Source organism: Balearica regulorum, chromosome 1 (assembly GCF_011004875.1).
Source record: "Balearica regulorum gibbericeps isolate bBalReg1 chromosome 1, bBalReg1.pri, whole genome shotgun sequence".
Classification (NCBI taxonomy): Eukaryota; Metazoa; Chordata; class Aves; order Gruiformes; family Gruidae; genus Balearica; species Balearica regulorum.
In genome coordinates this window covers 44,257,311-44,278,166 of record NC_046184.1, presented here as the reverse complement: position 1 = coordinate 44,278,166, position 20,856 = coordinate 44,257,311, and the positions used below count along the sequence as shown (strand labels likewise).

The 20,856-nt window shown below is 36.2% G+C and overlaps 2 protein-coding genes across 7 annotated transcripts in view; one reads left to right on the top strand and one right to left on the bottom strand.

The window, feature by feature from the left end:
* RPS16 (ribosomal protein S16) overlaps positions 1-20,856 on the bottom strand; it is a 321,098-nt gene that overhangs the window by 138,439 nt on the left and 161,803 nt on the right. The gene's annotated exons all lie outside the window — the stretch shown is intronic.
* PPP1R12A (protein phosphatase 1 regulatory subunit 12A) overlaps positions 1-20,856 on the top strand; it is a 122,803-nt gene that overhangs the window by 57,613 nt on the left and 44,334 nt on the right. For all 5 annotated transcript variants that reach the window (XM_075747449.1, XM_075747431.1, XM_075747422.1 and 2 more), the window contains exons 3-8: positions 5,910-6,028; positions 15,347-15,506; positions 17,300-17,444; positions 19,945-20,019; positions 20,448-20,536; positions 20,653-20,810. In XM_075747449.1, coding sequence (XP_075603564.1) covers positions 5,910-6,028; positions 15,347-15,506; positions 17,300-17,444; positions 19,945-20,019; positions 20,448-20,536; positions 20,653-20,810 — 746 coding nt within the window. The remainder of the gene's footprint in view (positions 1-5,909; positions 6,029-15,346; positions 15,507-17,299; positions 17,445-19,944; positions 20,020-20,447; positions 20,537-20,652; positions 20,811-20,856) is intronic.

Here is a 20,856-nt window from a genome sequence, read left to right as displayed (position 1 = left end):
CTATCATTACATTTATATGGGTTTTGAATAATGTCTTTAATAATAAAGAGCGTGACAGCGTGAGGGTGCATGGGAGAGTATTTGAGGGGCAGCTGGGTACTGGCTGTTCTTTTGTATTCATCTGACTGTATATTTTCCTTGAAACTTGCCCACTGACACAGGGCATATGAGTACTGTGTACCACAACAGAATTTAGCACAGTGTTATTCTAATGCCATTGTGTTTGCTTCAAGTTTGTATTATTTAAGATTTAAGGCTAGGCCTTTCTTTAATATGTTATTTTAAGAAGTGCACCTTAAAAATTAAAGAATCAATTAGAAGCTGTAATTTTGTCTCTAGATATGTTGTATATGTAGGTAGTTATGCATTTGCTTGCCTGGCCTTTAAGTATTATTTTTTCTGCAAATTTAAAAAACGAAACAAAACAACCCCAACCAACCACCAAAAAAACCCAGCAACAACAACCCAAAACCAAAACCAGACCCAAACTAAAAACATTTTTGAGAACACCTAGAGAGCTTGAGGTAGCATTTCTACTTCTGTCTGAGTTAATAACAACAGAATTTAAATTTGAAGTAAAACTCTTCTGCAGTGAGAAAATATTTAAAGAAATATTCCCAGACACTCAAACCAATAGAAGGTCTGAAAAGGATCAGGTGTTACAGTTTTAGTGTACTTCAACTTTAAAAAAATAAAATTGGAAAGAACAATGTTAAAATTTCTTTTTTTTTTATTAGTTAAGTATCTCTTGAAAGTCTAATTGTTTGGCTGGATTTATTATGGATGTCTTTTTATTAGTAATTTTGATGATTTACAAAGTTGTACACTTAAAAGTGTATCGATACTTTATATTTTTTTAAAAAAATCACTGAAATAATTCTGAAAGGTATTTTAAAAGAAGGCAATTAAAATACATATTCCAAAAATGTGTAAATTTTTAATTTGGTTTTTTACATCCTGTGGACTGTGGGGGAGATTGTTTTTTCATTGTTTCTTCAAGTGACAGCTTGCACAGCTGCATGAACACAGTGACACTTTTTCTGCCTTTTGGCTCCCTATTATCCTTTAGTTAAGACACTCATGGAATTAATTTGAACTCCACCATTTATGGATCTAAAAAAAAAAACCAAAAAACAAACCAGCTGGGTTTAGCTGAAATTGCTAATTAGTTAAAAGCTGTTGGGAGACGGGTTGTGCTGTTGGTTTGTGCCCCTGCTAGCAATTAAGCCTTGTTTCCCTGGAAGGACACACTGAACATATTTATTTTAAATGTATGTACAACACGTTGAACCACTATGCAGCAGGAGATCTTCTAGGAGGGTCCCTCTCCTCACGTTTTAGGAGTTAGAGACTGCTGTCCAGTCTTCAGACTAGTCTCAAGGGACCTCTTGCTGTCGCTAGTGAGTCTCCAACGAGCTGAATAAGCAATTTTAAAGGAACTGAATCAATTCAGCAGCCGCTTCTCTGCCCTGCCTTGTGCTTGCCACCCTTTTGGTGACCTTCAGGTTCAGCGAGCACTTAAAGTTAATTATATCCCTAATGACTTCGCAAACTTGTTTCCAGATATTGGGAACTGGGGCAAGGTTCGAATGTAAACATATGCCCCTCTTTCTCTTGCCGAGATAAATAATATTAAAGTCTTATCTGCAGCGTATCTTCTTGTCTGCGCTGACAAACTTTAGTAAAGCCAAAGTTTGAGTGTCTTCCAGATTCTTAAGTTCTCAATTCACAAATAAGACTCAAGTTTATATATAAGTCTTCAGAGAGAGGTGTCTTCCACTCCATTTACGTTGTGTCTTTACATGCATTTTGTTAATAGACTTACACACACACACACAAGTCAGCTATAAGGGTTTTTTTGTTGGTTTGTTTTTTTTAATTCAGAGTGTAGGCCAGGTTGATAGTTAAAATTTTTAACTTCCAGTTCCTGAGCTTGGTTTTGGGGTGGACTTTTGTGCAGTAATCTCAGAGGGTTGTTATTTACTGTCTCAGAGATACAGAGATCCCAACCCTTTATGAAAGATATTGAAATGTATTTTTCATAAAATGATGGGAGAGAATCTGGGTTTCATAATAATTATAGAAAATAAATGTTTCCTGTTTTTTTTTTTCAAGGCTGTTAATTTCAGTCTGTAATAGCTATTGAGGAATATACAGCAGTGATTCCTAAAAGACAAATTTCAAATAGAAGCATTTTTGCCTTCATAAAACAATGGTATCACAAGCGAACTTGTTGTTCCAGTCTTACCCAGACTGCGTAATGCTTGTCATGGAAACATCAGGGCAAAAGTATCAGGAACAACTTTATTTTGTTTTCCTGTTCTTGTCTTTCTTAATATTCCTGGGATACTTGCAATTCTCTATACTTAGACCACAGGAGTGTCTAAAAGAGGTACCTTTAGCTTCAGCATCAACACTTGAAAGCTTTAGCTCCAAAAATAAGCATGGTATGGCTGAAGCTACTGTTTCCTTCTCATTTATTTACATTTTGAATGAGAACCTACCAGAATATTATATAAATTATGATCGGATTTTCCAAATTACTCTTCTGTAGCTGTCTGTTGAACATGGCCATTTTGCAACAAGTGAATTACAAAAGACACAAAATGTAAGTGCTATACCAAAAGGTTTTCTAAGTAGGTAGTGGTGGGAGTCCTATATGGTTTTACTTTTCCACTGCGTCCAAGTTTGCAAAAAGCCCCTTTTTCTAGAAGTGCTGTCAAAGGACATGGTTATGGACTTTTTATTACACAGTTCTAATTTCTTTTTCACTGCATACATGTAGCTGTATCAATTAAATATCAGCTGAGGAAATGAAAGTTACATTACATTTACTTGCTTTAGAAAGATGAAATTTCAAGATGAAGGTAACAGCTACTTAATAAAAATAAAATACAATTAATTATTTGAGTTTCTGCGTTGTTTTTTTCTTTCAAAACATGGATGATGTTTAAAATATGTGTATATACCTACACACAATAATACACTGTTGCATGTGCAGATTTTAGTATATGGTACCAGAATAACTGAAATGTCAAATACGCCCATATTTGAAGTCATACCATAAGTTTTAATTAACATTTAGGTTGAAGTACAGTATGTTTGGAAAGTATTTTTAAAAAAAAACCAACAAAACCTTCTGATTTTTAGAATTATTCTGATACTGGCTTCTGCTCATTTATGCCTTATAAGCTCAGAGCATCATTCTCTTGGTCTTGTTTACCAAATCTGTTCCCTTTGTGTATGTGATGCAGAGTCAAGTTACCTATGTGTCTGAAATGATTGCTCTCCTTTCCCTTGGTAGCGCTAGGTTTCCTAGTAAAAGCTGTGATCCTGTAGGCACCAGGGTGACTTCATGCACCATCTGAACCCTGTCATTGCTTTGCTGAAACTACTTCTACTGTAAATGAAGATAAACAGATGTGTGAACTTTTTCAGGACATGGTCATTGTTACTGAATGATGTGGAAAAGAGAACGAAGATGGATTTCATTACCAGGCTTAAAAGGTGTCTTTAAAATAGTTGGATTTTGAATAATTTGGTTTGTACTGAGTATTGCTCTTTCACTATTAATTTACTCGAGGGGATCACTGTTAATTTTTTGATGAGGATAGCAGAGGGGACGCCTAGTTGGAGTAGGTGAAGGAGGGTTGGGAAAGGACTGTTCTCATGTTCCTGGCAAGGAGCGTGCTGCCTTTCATCTTTATTTTCCTTCTCTCATGACTTTAAACCCTGTGAACTCAGGGCAGGTTCACCCACTCTTTCTTTGCTGACCCAGGAAAACCAAAGCCCTGTAAGCACGTGCAAGGGGGAACTCAGATAATTCTAGTTCTCCAGCCCTACTAATCTCTCCAGCTCTGCTGATCTGATTTTGGTCTGTAAGCAGCTTCATTTTTGGAGTCTACTTTAAAGGATCATTTCATCATGAAGCTGTTCATGTATCTGAATAAAAGCTTTCTGAAATGCTGCTGTAGGCTTTTGTTCATTCCTTACACTTTCTTATGCATTGCTCCTTTTATCATGTCTGTAAGTTATTGACCTCGTTGACCAAATACAACCACTTCAATGAGATAATGTAATTTCCTTACAAAAGTAGCTTAGTTTTTCCCTTTAGGCATTATGTGGAAACAGGTAAAAATCAGATTTTTTTTAAGCATCACTTTTTTCATGACTGTATTGGAAAAAACAGATTCAAAGAATATGAATGTTGACTTTGGATTTTTTATAAAGATATGTTTGTCAGTGGCTGACTTTGATTTTTGAATCAACATTTGACTTTGTAAGAAAGTTGGCTTCTGCTGGTTTTGCCTGTTTAGCAGACACCCTGCATAAGCAATTATCTGATCTGTAACCTGGAAGGCTATGTCACAGTTGAAACAGTACAACTGTATTGTTGAAAAATGTTGTTACTTTTTATTAGTTTTTCATTCCTGCAGAAGTTAAATCTTTGAACTGGAGAGAGATAAGAGTCACAGCGCCACTCTTTTAAGAGGAACGATATAAAACCAGCACTGCATACCAGCATCAAAGCTAGTGGTGGCAATGATGATGCATATCCCAGGAGATATGGTTACACTTCTGGGAATTAATTTCCATTTTGTGATCTGTCAGTTCTTACCTCTTCTTGACGTACTTACAGAGGTTTAATAACAAGTGCTGTTTAAATCATACATTAAAAAATAGAAATGTATGAGAGTACTTGATGCTGAGTTATTCAAGTTATCTTTATTTAAGATAAGGAAAATATGATCCTAGATCTGGAGTCTGTTATTGTTAATTGCCAGTAGTTAAGCAGAAATACTTTAAAGCATTTGTATTACTGTTGGATTAATTTTGGGGTTGGCTCCTCCATCATTTGGCTTTCTGCAATAGCAAGGTTAAGAAAGCACTTTTGGTTTCATACACCTGTTACCAGATCGATAACTAGTTCTTCAAGTCTGAGTACTTCCTGATTATTTTTTTTCTCAAATATATGGAAAGTGTAAATTAAGCTCTGCAAGGCAGGAGGTACGTTTGCAATTTTTTGCTTGTGTTGAGTCCTGTTGTGGCTCAAAGTGTTGAATTTGTTAGGGAAGTGGAAGTGTTATGGTCAGAAGGCGTAAGACTGATCTGTATTGATGTTTTGGTTATTGTTCATTGTCTACTTAGACTATACATTAAGCTGTAGGTTCTCGATAACTTTTTAGGCTTATAGTTTAATGCAATGAAATAATTTAATCCTTTTGTGACTTATTGTTGGAACTGATCCTTTTGACTTAACTGGAAATTCAGCAATAACTTCCACTGAATGTGGATTGTTGAGTCCTGAGACAGTAGTACTTTAAGAAAACAGTGGGGTTGGAATAGAGTGTAAAGTACTGCTTCCTTTCTCCTCCTCGCCTCTTTCCCTACCAAATGCTGACCTTATGAATACTTAGGAGCAGAGGTGATTCTGGTTTTATTAACTTTATGAAGCTCCCTCAGAGGCCAGGAGTTATCATTCTGGCAAAATGCAGAAACATAATGTGCCACCGAATTGCAAAGTGCTAGGAAGAGTGGCTTAATATGAGGAGCTCATGGGAATCGATGTTTTAACCCCTGTTTACCTTGTGTTTGCTTTTGTTCATCATCTAACCATTTTCTTCTTTCAGTTCTTGCAAGTATGTATTTAAACATGTCAGGAGTCTTTGTGGCAAACGGGAGAGCAAACAGAGAGCTCTTTGTATTCATGGTTATTATGATGAAAAGACATACAGATATTCCGGGATCGTAGACAGTCATGAGGTTTATTATACCCAATACAGTTGTTCATATTAATTGTATGTGTGCATGTATATACCCATTGCATATGATATCCTAGTGGCTGCTATTTTTTTTTGCATTAGCTTTATTATGTTGCTTACAGTTTGGTTTTCTTTTTCTATTGGCAGGTATTTAATTAGTCAAGGAGCACATGTAGGAGCTGTAAATAGTGAAGGAGACACTCCATTAGATATTGCTGAAGAAGAGGCAATGGAAGAGCTGCTTCAGAATGAAGTAAATAGACAAGGTAATTTTCAATGTGGAAGGCTGATTTTGGTTATTGGACACTAAATATATTTTGAAAACTTACGCTAAATTAGGAATTTTAGAGTCACTCAATTTATTTTCTAACGAGTATTGTCCATACAGTGTACAGTGTTCAAGCTGTCTTCTAGGTGTTTTTACTCAGCCCAGCCTCTTGTGAAGAAAGAGGTCAGAAGTATTGAACGTAGGTGTTGATTGAATTCTTGTATTCACTTAAAATTTAGGTGGTATTCAGCTACCATGGATGGTATTCAGTGCATCTGGGTTACTTCTATATCCCAGCTTTAGACTATGTTGAAAGAGATTCCTGCCTTAAACAGAAGTAGGCGCTTTTAGCATGACTCAGATGTCAGTTTTAGGATGAGGTGGATCCAGCCCTAAGGTAATTTTATTTCCGTTGGCTACAAGAAAGCCGAGAATAACTAAGAGTAAACAACTATACTGTATCCCATAAATCACCCTTTGTGTCTAATTCTGACCTTTTGAATGCCCTTCTACAGTGCCAAATGTCTGACACTACTTCTTGGGCTAAGGAGTCTTAGCTTGTACTTGGTTTAGGCCTGAGAACCTATCCTGAACCTTTAAGTTCCTCCCCATTTTGTGTATTCTTCTGAGAGCACTATATAGGTGATCATTCATGTAACAGTTAATGGACAGGTATCAGATTTTGACAGTATTGTTTAAAAATGTATACCCTAAATTTATGCACCTTGCTTCTAGAAAATGGCTAGTACTGGCAGTGGTGTCTTTACAAGAGAAATTGGCCTTTGAAAAAAGCATTTTGATTCGTTTTTCCCTGCTTTTTTCCCCCCTCCTTACACTGCTGTTTTCCATGTTCCAATACTCAGGTGGGTTTTCCAGTGAAATGTCTTTAAAAGTTTCTGTTGTTTTCATTCCCCACAGGAAAGAATATTCAGTTGTTGCTAAGTGACCATCTTAAGTACGATAGAAATACACTGCTATCCCATAAGTCCCCATACAAAAACTGGGGCGATGTGATCTGAGTTATATATCGAAGGAAGATGACATTCAGAGTGAAGATGGAGCCTTTGTGGGGGGCGTGTTAGGGGGTCTGCTTCTCCATTACTTCTAGACCCATGCCTTCTTCTTAAAAGGCTTCTTCCACTGTGAAAATGTTAGGGTTTTTTGTAGTGTTGAATAAATATCTCTAGGACATATTTACATGTTTTAACAGTAAACTAGTAATTGCTGCAGGCTTTGCCCTGATTTAATTTGTATGGTTAAACCCTTTTAATGCCCAAAGCAAATGGTAAAAAGAAAGTGGATGACGTGCTGTGCTGGGAAATGAGAGATACATACTGATACACAGAAGTAGACTGTAGATTTGACAAAGGCTTTGATTCAGTTATTTGGTAGTATTAACAGAATTTTGATTAACAGTTCTTATAGTTTACACACAAAGAGCAGATTAGATAGTTACAAATATTTTTTTTTTTTGTCTGTACAACCATTTTTTCTGTTTCAATTAGTCTGGAAAAAATACAGTTGTTCTGTTTTCTAACAGTATTGTCAGCCTTTGCCGGACAGTTGTTTCTGGCATGTGCTTCAGCCTAAATTCTTTAAAGTTGTTTTCTGAAACATTTGATTTTACTGATGTGCTATACTAATTGACTGTAGCAGTTCTTCATAAAATTGACATTATTTGGGAAAAGAACTCTTCCAAAATCTCTTATTTATGTTACTCCTTTTAAAAAAAAATAATAAATTATTTGTTATGTGGTGTTTTTTATGTACAGCTTTACAATGCAGAGATTCAACATTACATGCTAATTTTTATTCTTTTGCAAGTTCAGTTATTTTGAACAACCTAATTGTAAAATTAGCATTGACAACCTAAACTAAATTCCACAATTCACTGAAAATTTCGGTGTGGTTTACATATTTAATATTTAAAGCTTGCAATAAACTATCGGTGCTAGGATTTTCAGAAGATTAGTCTTTCTCAGATGATTTGAGAAATACATTGGTTGAAGCGCCATGTCAGGTGAGAAAAAACTTGCTAGGGCTGTGATTCAGAGTGGTTTGACCTTCCTCCCTGGAGAACTGGAACTGGATGCTGTCCTGAAGAGTGTGAACATCCCTGACAGCATTTCTGCCTTCCTGGTCTTAACAGGACACTAAAGCCTATGGTATATATATGTAGCCTATATGTATATGCAATCCAAAGCACAAGCATAGGTTGGGCAGGGAATGGATTGAGAGCAGCCCTGAGGAGAAGGACTTAGGGGTGCTGCTGGACAAGAAGCTCAACGTGACCCAGAAAAGCAGACCTATCCTGGGCTGTATCAAAGAAAGTGTGAGCAGCAGATTGAGGGAGGTGATTCTGCCCCTCTACTCTGCTCTCATGAGACCCCACCTGGAGTACTGCATCCAGCTCTGGGGGGCCCCAACATAAGAACGGCATGAACCTGTTGAAGTGAGTCCAGAGGAGGGCCACAAAGCTAATCAGAGGGCTGGAGCACCTCTCCTATGAAGACAGGCTGAGAGAGTTGGGATTGTTCAGCCTGGAGAAGAATGGGCTCCGGGGTGACCTTACAGCAACCTTCCAGTATTTAGATTAGATACTAGGAAGAAATTCTTTACTGTGAGGATGGTGAGGCACTGGAACAGGTTGCCCAGAGAGGTTGTGGGTGCCCCCTCCCTGGAAGTGTTCAAGGCCAGGTTGGATGAGGCTTTGGGCAACGTGGTCTAGTGGAGGGTGTCCCTGCCCATGGCAGGGGGGTTGGAACTAGATGATCTTTGAGGTCTCTTCCAACCCAAACCATTCTATGGTTTTATGATATTATTTTATTTTTTATATATATATGTATATATTTTTACACACACACATATCTATATGAATGCATTTATATATATCTATTCTACCTAGTTTGTTTTGCCATTAGACCACTTAGGAGTTTCATTTTCACAGAAGCAAAGAAGAAGGCATGTAGCATCCCTCCTTCTGAATTTGTCTTTGAAGGTGTAAGAACTCAGGGCTTTTACCTACAGGGATGAAATCATAGGAAATGTTTAATGATTGTGGATGAGAACGAAATAGAAAGGACATGTATCTGGATATGAACTTGTAGTGTGTATTTTACTAAATCACGAGACTGTTGTCTCAGCAATAAGGTTTTAATCATGTGGTTTTGATGGCATCCTTAACTTGCATATAAAGTTAATATTATATACAGAACAATTATTTAGCCATTATCATGATCACTTGGAAAGTGCTTAACTGTGTGTGTGTTGTAATAGCTCTAAAATAGGCACTTAATTGTTTATCTTAATGTGGAATTAACACTGATGCATTGTGACAGTTTCATCTTTGACTATACGTGTGGCTGAATGCAATTACCCCTCCAGCTTTAGCATTGCTCCTTGTATAAAATAAAGCAGTGCCCCAGTTTTGATAATGCAAGTTAACTGTGAGGTCTGTGGAACGATCAGCCCTCTCTCAGTGTTACCGGTAGTAGAACATCAACCTATTTATTTTGAAAATAAACAAACTTGGGTGCCAAAAAAGCTTACCTTGGTGTAGGTGAAACGTGCAGCATGAATATTAAGTAGACATTTTCTGTAACATTCTTGCCTTGCAAACTTTTCATGTGTATTTATTCCTACATTTGTTATAGTTTCATTTTTGTGTTGCTTAGTTAATGCCGTGAGTATGGCTTCCTATATGTCGGCATCAGCAGTCAGAATCATTTGGTGGCAAAAGATTGCCTGGAAAGATCAGCTGAGTTTATTGTGATTTCAGATATGTTTCAGTGATGACATTTGATGTTTATTTCTGTTAGAAACCTGAGGAGAATCACCGTGTTAGCTCTCCCTTTTTGCTGCTTTTGCAGACCTTCAGTCTCTATAGGAAAAGTTCAAAGAGAGCCCTCCAGTTGTGCAAATATTCAGCCTTCCACAGATTATCAGTTTGTTTCAACTTATGCCCAATTTTTACAGGTATTCAGTTATATTTTAAGGACATGTCTAACTACAGGACAGAAAATGGGAACCTCTGGAGACACTAAATTAACAGAAATAGATTATAGAATGAAACATAATTCAGGTCGTCTTAATATTACAGGCTTAATAAAAAGAAGGATCTACAGTGTTTGCTCATTCTATTTTAGCATTCAGTGTCCAAAATCTGACCTGTCTAGAGAGGAGATGGTCAGTGATCCAAATCAATAATCTTGCTTTACAAGTTCTGTTGTAAGGAGTGCTGGACATGAAAGAAGAGAGCTTTTATAGTATTAGTATCCAATATCTACCTTTCTTCAGTTATTCTGATCTCCATGGGCAACACTTCTAAACTGTGACCTTGGTTTCATGTGTCCTTGTGTGTGGGCCACGGATCCCCAGACAAGGCCACCTGTGTCCTGCTGAGCGTAGAGCAGGGACCCTGTTGATATAATGGACTGTGCAGTAAGTCTGCAGTAATGGCCTAGCTATCCCATCACTTGAGGCCATAGTGCTCCAATAGTAAGGAAAGCATTTTTCTACCCTTATTTTCAAAGGGGAATTATTGGCTTAATTATTTTTTTAAGCTTAAAACCTAGTTTAGTTTTATACTTCGTGAGAAGATAAATTACATTCATGCTCAGGCAAGGTATAAAGATTTTTCTGACACAGTTGCGAACACTGCACAAACAGCAACACTAGGTGTTTTATGGAAATTATTCCAAAGTAGTGCTGAACAACTATTCTCTTTGCATGCCATGTGTTTTAACTGTTTTGTGTGTTACACAAAAAACTTCTCCTAGGACTTGTTATGTTGTTTCTCCATATGGCTGATACATTTATCACGGGCCAATCCCATGTATACAGGTGCCACTGCAATCCACGTAATTCTTTACCTTCATTAAAAATATTAATTAAATTTTCTCGATATGATCCCATATGTTTCTGCTCTGCACTGGTTCAACATATGATAATTGTGGAAGCTGTCTTTAGCCAGTAGTGTAAAGTTTTATTTTGCACTGATGAAAACCAGTGGACTTGAGAGAGAGCTGGGGCTTTAGTCCTGGCTAGCCCTGTCCAGTTTTAAATGTTGCCTCTCCTCGGGTCTCGAGTAGGGTTAAATGTAATGGTTTGAAGCGGTTTTTTAGCTGTTTATCATCAGATGTCCTCTTAAAATTATTTTTAACTGCTTAAGCAGTTATTTTGAATTATAGGAAACATTCTCGGGAGGTGAGTTAGTGGGGAGAGGTGACGTGAGGTGAATCAGGAGTTCATGATACAGCATGGTAGCTATTCAGTAACTATCAGAGAGATCACTTCTCCTTTTCCAACGAGAAGCAAATGTTCCTCATTCTTAATTATAGGTAAATGTAACGAGACTCTCTCGGATGTATTATTTAACTCAGCTTTGTTTATGTGAATAAAATGCAAACTATTACATTTGTATATAAACATTCACTACATGAAGCAAAAAGTGGGTTGATCTTCCATGCAGTATCTATAAAACATGCCTTTATATGGCTGAGGAGTCCTGAAACAATGATTCAGCATTTGAATTCACGCTGAATTTCATTAAATGCTCACTGAACGGCACACTCTTTTCAAACCTGTTTGGAACTGTTGAATAACGCTTGTTGATCGGGGGAAAAAAAAAAAGTAACGAAAGCATGTAGCAATAAATTATTAATGATTTAAGAAGTTGTTAGGCTGCCAGAGAGGTGAAGCGTACTGGTGGGGTGAGCGAATACCCCGGCTGAAGTGGCGCTGGGAGGCAGCGCATTGCCATCTATGGGCCGTATGGAGAAAGTGTTTGAAGTCTGTGCCCAGCATTTTCTTTTTCCCTACTGTATTAATAGAGTCTGGAAAACAAAAGCCAGGAGAAAGGTCCGTACAAGGTGTAAGAAAGGCTGTTTTCTGTAGTTGATAAGGGGAATTGGATTTAGCTTATTGCGGAGAGCAGGGTTTTTTTCTGTGACACAAAGTTTAATTCCCATTTTCATGGGATGTTTTGTTTAGATTGGCAAGATTCTCGTACTTTCTTCTGCTGAAATATGATCAGAAATTTATTGTCTTGTAAAATAATGTATTGATGAAGCCATTAGTCCTCTGTATCCATTATATCTTGTTTGGGCTTCAGAAATTGAATTGTTGGTGATATTGACAGACATCTATATTCAGTATTAGTTACTTTTTCTGCAAAAGCATTGCTATTTTGATATAATTTTCTGGGCCTTTAGGCGTACCTGGAAAGTATGCTTAGACATTAATCATTAGAAGTTCAAGGTCATGGTTTGGGAGGAACTTTTTCTCTGTTCTTCCTTTATACAAAAGTGTCTCAAACAACCAGCCACACAAATGAACGGTTTTACGCTGATAGGAATTTACATCGGATTCTTCAGGTGGAGAAGGTTACTCATGATGATAAGGATTCACAGTTAGACCTCAGGCATGCAACAAGGGGATGGACATAAATGTGACTAACAGATGATGTATATGGTGTATATTTATTTGTGGTAGTGTTTTACAGGCAATAGTGACATGTAAATGACTGTACTCTAGAGAATTCTTTTCCCAGGATCTGCTGATCTGCAGTGCTGTGTCATTCTGAAAGGCAAGCAGATGCAAAGGCCCGAGGAAGTTACAGTTTGCAGTAGTTCACACATCAGTATGTAGGAGCTTTCTGGAGGAATGAGAATATGTGATTATCAATATGTTATTGATTCAAATTTCCTGGTTTTCATTCTTCATATCTGTTAGAGTTATAAAGATTATTAGATATGTAAAATTTAATCTCTGTTCAGATTTTAGTCATGGGTTGTCTTGAGAGAGACAGTTTTAGAAACTTCCATGTATTTAATTTTTAACCACAGCTTCTTTCAAACAAGTACATATTAGCTTTTTCTTCTGCTTAGTGCTTCAACGGTCATTTGTATCTTCCTGCTTCTTGCAGACTTAGATTCCAGATTATGGGTTTTCATCAGTTTCTGATAAAATGTAATTCTATTCATTTTTATTAAATTGCCAAGACTGAAATGATTGGTTTAGTTGATGAAGTCTAGGAGTTCAGGCAACTGCTTAGAAAATTTAATGTATAACCTGCCTAAGTTATTTTAAGATACTTAGTAAACTTTTATCTTTTCATCTGTCCTTAGCATAAAGTTTTACCAGATTTACTTAGTGAGCAGAATATTTTCTCCAACTGATCTTTCTTTGTGTTTTGTTTTTGCTTTTTTAATTATTTTTTTTTTTATTTGTACACAGGGAATATCTGTAGTGATATGAATTGACGGAAAAATAATTTTTAAAAAAGTGAACTGTGTTGTAGCACTGTCATATGCTACCACAAACCGAACAAATGACATGTTATCTTTCCAAAAGCATGTAATAATTCCATTCCTTCCTTCTGCATTTCAGGAAATTTTGATTTGGGCATGTCATTTTCAAGGGTTCTCTTGCTCTATAATTGGGGAATTGCAGCATCTGTGAAATACTAATTCATATGTAACGTAATAGACTTATCAGTCTGCTAGCCACCACCTCAAGGGTATTTCAGCAGAGCCAATACAATTGCTTTCAGTTTGCCAGTTTGTTGCTCTGGCTTTCTAGTTGCCAGTGGATTGATAAAAGCTTGATAAATCTGTTTTATTATAATCTCTTTTATAACGTTTTGCACAGTAGAATGATGCATTGCACTACATAGGAACATCACTATTTCATTTTGTGATATTAATCATTTCTTTAATGAAGGCCACTTCATCCCTTAGCTCAGTTTCTGCTGCATGTCTAAATGGGCAACAGTCAAGTTGGATTTCATTTGGTTTCCACATTCTAGGGATGCATTCACTCTGTAAAGGATTTCACAGTTTCTTTGAAGACATTAGAGCCTGAAATTGCTGTTCATTATAAAGACTTTGCAAACTAATTAAAAATAATTAATTATGTAGCGTAGTTTTGAAAAGAGATGTTTTAGCTTTACATAGTCTTGTTTGCGGTTTGCTTTATATTGTTGTGCTTTGATTAGTTGGACAGTTAGGAGAGTTTTGTGATAGAAACAAGTTTGCTGGAGAAAAACGGTTTGGAGACAGATGAAGCTTCAGCAGGAAATGCTGAAAGAAGGCAGAATTAGGTATGAGTCAAGGAGCATCTGTCAAGTGTTTTAAAAATCATCTTGACTTCTATTTTATAGGCTACAAGGACTACTGTTGAGGTTTATGGTTTTATCTAGTAAGTCAGTACCTGTTTCTAGATTTCACTTGTTTTTATTATGTCCAAGTTAATGCTTTGCTCCACGAGAAATTAAAAATGCAGAAGACAGAAGAACATATTTCCCAACTTCCTGCATACCCGTGTCTAAGATTAGACAAATCATACACATAAAATAATTTTGCTGAAGGTTGGCCCACTGATTTTCTATTAGATACAATTTGTGCTCTTGATGACCCTAAGTCCCTTTTCCTCACAAAGTTGTCACCGTTCAGTCAGCATAGATGGAGCAATGCTTATGCATAGTTCTCTTCAAGACCTCTTTCGTGCTACGTTCTTTAGATTATTCCATGTGGTAGTGATTTAAAAATGTTTGCAAATACATGCTTTGCTTTGTCTATTAAGGGTCTGGGGTTTGTTTTAAATCTGTTTAACCTGATGTGTATACTTGTAAATGTTATATTACATTCCCACCTTTTCATCAATGTATGATAATTTTTTGTGAGAAGTACTATTAAAGGTTTTGGGTTTTTTTTTACCTGAGATATGAAGGGAAATTTCCAAAGGCTTGGCTATTTTAAGGTTTGTGTTTCACAGTGACAGAAGAAAAAACAGAAATTCTTCAGAAAGTATAAAAAATAAGCTCCATCTTTCTTATCATCAATGTTGAGAAGCTGGGCTGTGTCTCTTCCCATAGATATCTCCTTGTAAAAGAATCGTAGCTGTTTTCTACTTTCTACAGATACATTGAACCAGACTTATATTTTGGTGCTTAGAAGATTAAAACACAATTTTTGTCTTTTTTTAAGAGGTCGCTTCAGTGATTACTGTGATGGTAGATATTCTTAAAATTTAGGAGTCAGTTTTAGTAGCTTCCCCCCCCCCCCCCTTCTTTTGGAAAAAAACTGCATTGTGCATGCGAAGTGCCATGCCATAATGGATGTTTCCATAACCTCTTGGGATTCATCTTAAAAAAAGATATTAATATCTAACTATGTACATTATTCATGTTGTTTAGCTGTTATTGTATTGTATCACATAAACATGGTATAAGATTTGTTACATAATTGAATTGAAGTATTGGAACTAAAATATTTTGTGTCCTCTCTTCCCCTCTCCCGCTCCCTGTCTGAATTAGGGGTTGATATAGAGGCAGCTCGAAAAGAAGAAGAACGAATAATGCTACGAGATGCAAGACAATGGCTCAACAGTGGCCATATAAATGATGTCAGACATGCAAAATCTGGTGGTACAGCACTTCATGTAGCTGCTGCTAAGGGCTATACAGAAGTCTTAAAGTAAGTGTAGTTTAAATGGAAATTTTTCATATCTGATTGTCTCGTTGATGTAATGCTGCTTGGAATTGATAATATTGGACACTTCTGACTTTTAGGGGTTGTATCTTGGACAATAACAATCTCCAGAACTTTCCCTCAAAGCTTGATTTTATGTTTTCAAGCACTCATAAATCATGATGCTGTTAGCTTTCTACATTGTCATCACAGTGTACATATGGAGCCTGAACACTTATTTAAAGGAAGAAAGTTGACAAAAAACTTGCCATGTTTCAAAAGCCAACTGCGTAAACAAGCTTAATACCTTTTTTAAAATGCCAGCTAGCATTCTGGTTGATGCATATTTTCAAGACACCATAGTTATTTGCCTACATAAATCAGAGTTTGTAATCCAGACTAAAGATTTTTAGACCTAATGAACAGAGAATTTAATTTTACTTTTTTGATTTTGTTGTTTAAAATCATGACTCTTGAAATCTTTTGTGGAAAGCTTCAGGCTTTTGGTGTCCCCTAATTCACAGGTAGCTTTTCATTAATACAAGTATATACTATAAGAGAGGTTTAATTTGTTTTTTATCAAAGCTCTGCTTTTATTGAAGTAAAACATACTTAATAATACTTTACTGTGATTGTAAATGTATTTGACTGCTTTAGCAGTAGTAGGAACAGTTACATATTGTAACATGAATGAAAATGAGCACACACCCTGACTGTGTAAGCATTGCTACCTTTAAGGTCTGCAGAGCCTTGTAATGCTTTGTCAACACAGGAGTTGAATGACAGAGCTTTTTTAATCGTTACAACCATTACACACAATTTACTGAATGGGAGTTCTGCTTCAAAAACCCCTGATGCTTCAACATGATGAAGAGAAATTATTCTGTTGGAAAAGAATAATTTTTATTTTCGAATAAAGGGGAGTAAGGGAGTTTTATCTATAACGGGGTTTTTTTAACGCTTTGAATTAGTGTTCTTTTTGTAGTCCAGTCCATGTACTTTTCCTAAGGGGGGGGGAAATATGTGCAGGCAATTTTCATGATGGTGTCAAATTATCAAAAATGTGTGCTCTGTGTAGGATGCAAGACTTTGCAGCTGAGCATGTGTGAAAGTTGACTCATTGGAGGATATTACTATATCGGCTCTTGAGAAACAGAGAGAATTTTGGGGGAAGAATACTTCACAGTTATGTGATTTTTAATAATTATGGACAGCGCTTCAGAGAGCTGATAGCCCTTTACATAAAACTCTTTGTCAGGTTAAATGTCTGTTGTCACTTTGACACATCAGAACCGTGCGGAATTTGAGCGTTGAATGCAGACAGAAAAGCATGTCTCTGTTTAAGGAGCTCTGCTCCCTCTTGGAGAGCAATTGAAGCACGTAAACACTACATTGTTACAACATCAAATGTTAATGACAGGAGGAGATGCAAGCTTCAAACAATTATATCTAACAACTTTTGATGTTTTACAGCTCTCCTTTCCTTAAAAGGGCTTTTCTCTGTTACTGCACACATAGAGAAAAATATCTGACTCTATAGAAACAATGGACTTTGGATAAAGAGGTAGTGAATAAAGAAAATGGAAAAGGCTATTTTTCTTGAATTTTCCTTAAAAATATGTATACCTACTGAACAATGATGTTTCTGTGAGGAAATAAAATGAATCAGTTGCCAATAGCCCAGCTAAAATATGCATGATGAAAAAGAAGGGTATTATTGTAGAATAATTTTATGATTTTATGACAATTTATTTATCCCTGTCAGCAGTGTCAAGATCTAATTCTTTTAATTTCTTTAGGCTTTTAATACAGGCTCACTACGATGTAAATATTAAAGATTATGATGGCTGGACACCACTTCATGCTGCTGCTCACTGGGGTAAAGAAGAAGCATGTCGCATTTTAGTGGAAAACCTATGTGATATGGAGGCTGTCAACAAAGTGGTAGGATTTTTATGTAATCCTTGTCAAGATACAAAGTTCTGGTCTCTAAAGTGACTTTAGAAGCCAGGGTAAGAAAAGTAATGATAAACTGCTGTTTACTGTACGTGGAGCTTTATATAATGCATGCTTTGTCAAAACAGCATGTTTGTGTTCAAAACTAAATTCTCTGATTGTCTAAATTAATTTCTAGGCCCACTTTATGGTTAGTTCTGTATTAAATGATCCATGTAATCTTTGACACAGAAATTCAAATAGAATGGGTTTATTGACATTTCAGAGGTACAAAATTAGTGACTTGAAGGATTGCATACAGGCTTTCATTTGATCACTGAGGACAATGATGATGCCTGTGGGTAGTGTTTCTACTCTTAAAATCAGCTTGTGTTGGCATACTAAAGAGTTATCATTATACGCTGGTTTGGGTGCGCTGGAGGAAGCTTGTAGGCATCTCTGGACTCCCTAGACATAACTTGAATTATGCTTCCTAAGCTATATTTCCTCGACTTCTACGCAAAGGCCTGTGTAGCTTGCTGGCTTTGCAAGGTCTTGCTCCCAACAGATATAAACATACTCATGATTCACATGGGCATCAGAGGATCCAAAACTTTTCATTCAACTGTGTAAGTACTGAAGCTCTCTTTCTTCTCTTTGCAGTATGTTTTACAGATAGATTCTGATCTGTTTCCAATTTCTGTCAATATTGTGTATGTAAATTACCTGCCCAACTTTTTAAATGGATTCTTCATTGAATTTTTTCATAAACTTTTTAAAATAAATAAGGGAAATATGCAGATTCGGTGCATGGGCTGGTCTGTGCAAGCTAGGAAAGTTTTGCCTGTTGTGTTCTTAAGTAAGCTAGTAAGCATTTTTGCTTTTGGAGATATGAAGATTGAAAACTCCTCTGGATTTGGTTTCAATTGTAGGTGCTTAGCATCTCAGAGAACTCTGCCATTATTGTTCAGGCACTTGACTTCAGATATTAACTTTTATGGATTGGGTTTAGATATAACCTTCCAACTACAACAGTTTTTTGCAAAGTGATTTTTTGTGGTCAAGGTAGGTGTAACTCATATTTTTTGGAAATAAACCCACTTAATAGCTACCTAAAAATAGAAGGCCAGATTAAGAACTGTAGTCATAATGCAAATATAAACTTGAGATAATTTTGTTGTTTAGTTTCCAGGTTAGTGCTGTGTTATACTAAATGGAATAGTTCAAATGTCAGAGGACCTCAAGCTGTTTTGGGTAATGCTTGTTGAAAGGTGCACGTGCTTCTGCTGTGTGGTCAGAAGTTTTATGGATGTGAAAATTAGTGGTTTGAAGGTCCATCCTTTCTAACCAGTTAAGATAGCCTTCATAGTGTAATTAGCAATATGTTTGCCTTCGGTTAACATTTCAAGAAGCTGAAATAAGCAGAGACAAATATGAACACCTTTAATTATCTTTATAAGCTGCTGTGACCAGTTTTAAATGACAGCTCTGTCTTTATTGCTGGTTATTGTACAGAAGTACTTATGTGACTGATCTTGTCATGATCCTCCCAACATTTCAGTGTGTCCACCCAGCGTGTTGATGCAGCTGCATTTATGCCAGTGGATCTAGGCCTTTGCCTGGATTCCAGCCTTTTTGTATTTGAATGCAAATTTCCAAATACAAAGCATTATATTGCACTATCAAAGTAAATTAGCCTTTCTTTGTGAATCTGTGTGAGCTTCAGCTCTTCTCGTCTTCAAGTAGAGATGAAGAAAGGGAATTTTTGAAATCTTTACCAATTCAGACCTGAAAGATAGAATCTCACGTCCTGTGGGCATCTGGTCTAGTTGAGAACTGCAGTGACTATGTAGATGTAAGATATGGCAAGCTGAAGAAATTCCAGCTGACAGCGTTACTCTGTGTTAATGAATCACATGATGATCTGTTTATTCAAGTACATGTCCCATGGAGATCATGCACTAAGGGAAGATAAGTACAAATGGTTGTAGCAGATCTTTTCTAAAATGAAATATAAAATGTAAATGAAGTTATACTGTAAAAATGTGAATGTATGATTACTTAAATTTAGTGTAGCTTGCTTAAATAATTTAAACTTTAAAAAAAGCAAGCTGAACTGCTTAGGATCCATCCATACAACTGCCATTGGAATAGTTGTTTGGAACTAATATTGTGAGAATCATGTTCTTTCAATCTACTTTACTTTTTATTGATAGCTTTTTTCCTTCAAAGGACAGCAAAATTTTATTGAAGTCATGATTTTATCTCTTGAAAAAGGTGTTTACTCATCAGGTATAGACATTGCTGTTTCAAATAAAAAAAGTAATACTGCAAAATCGTTTTCAACTACTGACAGACTAACAGTTTGTAATAGAGCTTGGCTTATACTTTCTAATTTCTCTCTCTGAATGTGCTCCTTACCTGTATCATCATGTGATAAGGCATTGTAATCTGTTATATTTGAATTCTGTTGTACAATTATGGTCTTTTACTTCTTCCCCTTCTCCAGGGGCAGACAGCATTTGATGTGGCAGATGAAGATATTCTAGGATATTTAGAAGAATTACAAAAGAAGCAGAATCTGGTAGGCCTTTTGCATATAAAGATATGTATATATATGTTATACTTTGATTATGGTATACAGCTCAGAGCAGCATATAGTTTAAAAACAAAGGTTTGATTTTGAGTTTCAATTCAGGTAATGCCAGAGTCATGTCAAAAGATCTTTTATGCCCTTACTTGTCAATTATGGTGACCAAAAAGCGTTGGAAGAAAGAAGGTGCTCTTCTACTTGCCTTGTCCACTGGGCATTTTATGATCTGAAGCATCAACAATAAGCAACTTACTTGGAATAACAGTTTCTGAGATTTTAGAATTTTGAACTTTAACATTTTAAAAGCGTATACATATTCTAATGTTTGTAGTAGTTAGAGAAGATTTCCCTCCATTGGTAATTTTGTCACACTGATACCATTCTATCAATTTAACTGCATCATTCTGTATGTTTTGAAGCTTCATAGTGAAAAACGGGAAAAGAAATCTCCCCTAATTGAATCCACAGCCAACATGGATAATAATCAGACACAGAAAACATTCAAAAAGTAAGTAAACTAGGAAAAATGATAAGCTCTTAAAAAAGATAACTTTACAAAGTCCTACTCAACCAGTATTAGTAAATTTTTCAGGACTTAGTAAGTGTTTTTCTTTTCAAACTCAGTAAGGAGACATTGATTATGGAGCAAGAAAAGAATGCATCTAGTATAGAGTCTCTGGAGCAAGAAAAAGCAGATGAGGAAGAAGAGGGAAAGAAGGATGAGTCCAGTTGTTCTAGTGAAGAGGAAGAGGATGACGACTCAGAGTCCGAAGCAGAGACGGGTACGTTGTTTGGAGTATTGTCTTTCTTTAAGTTTTTACTTGATAA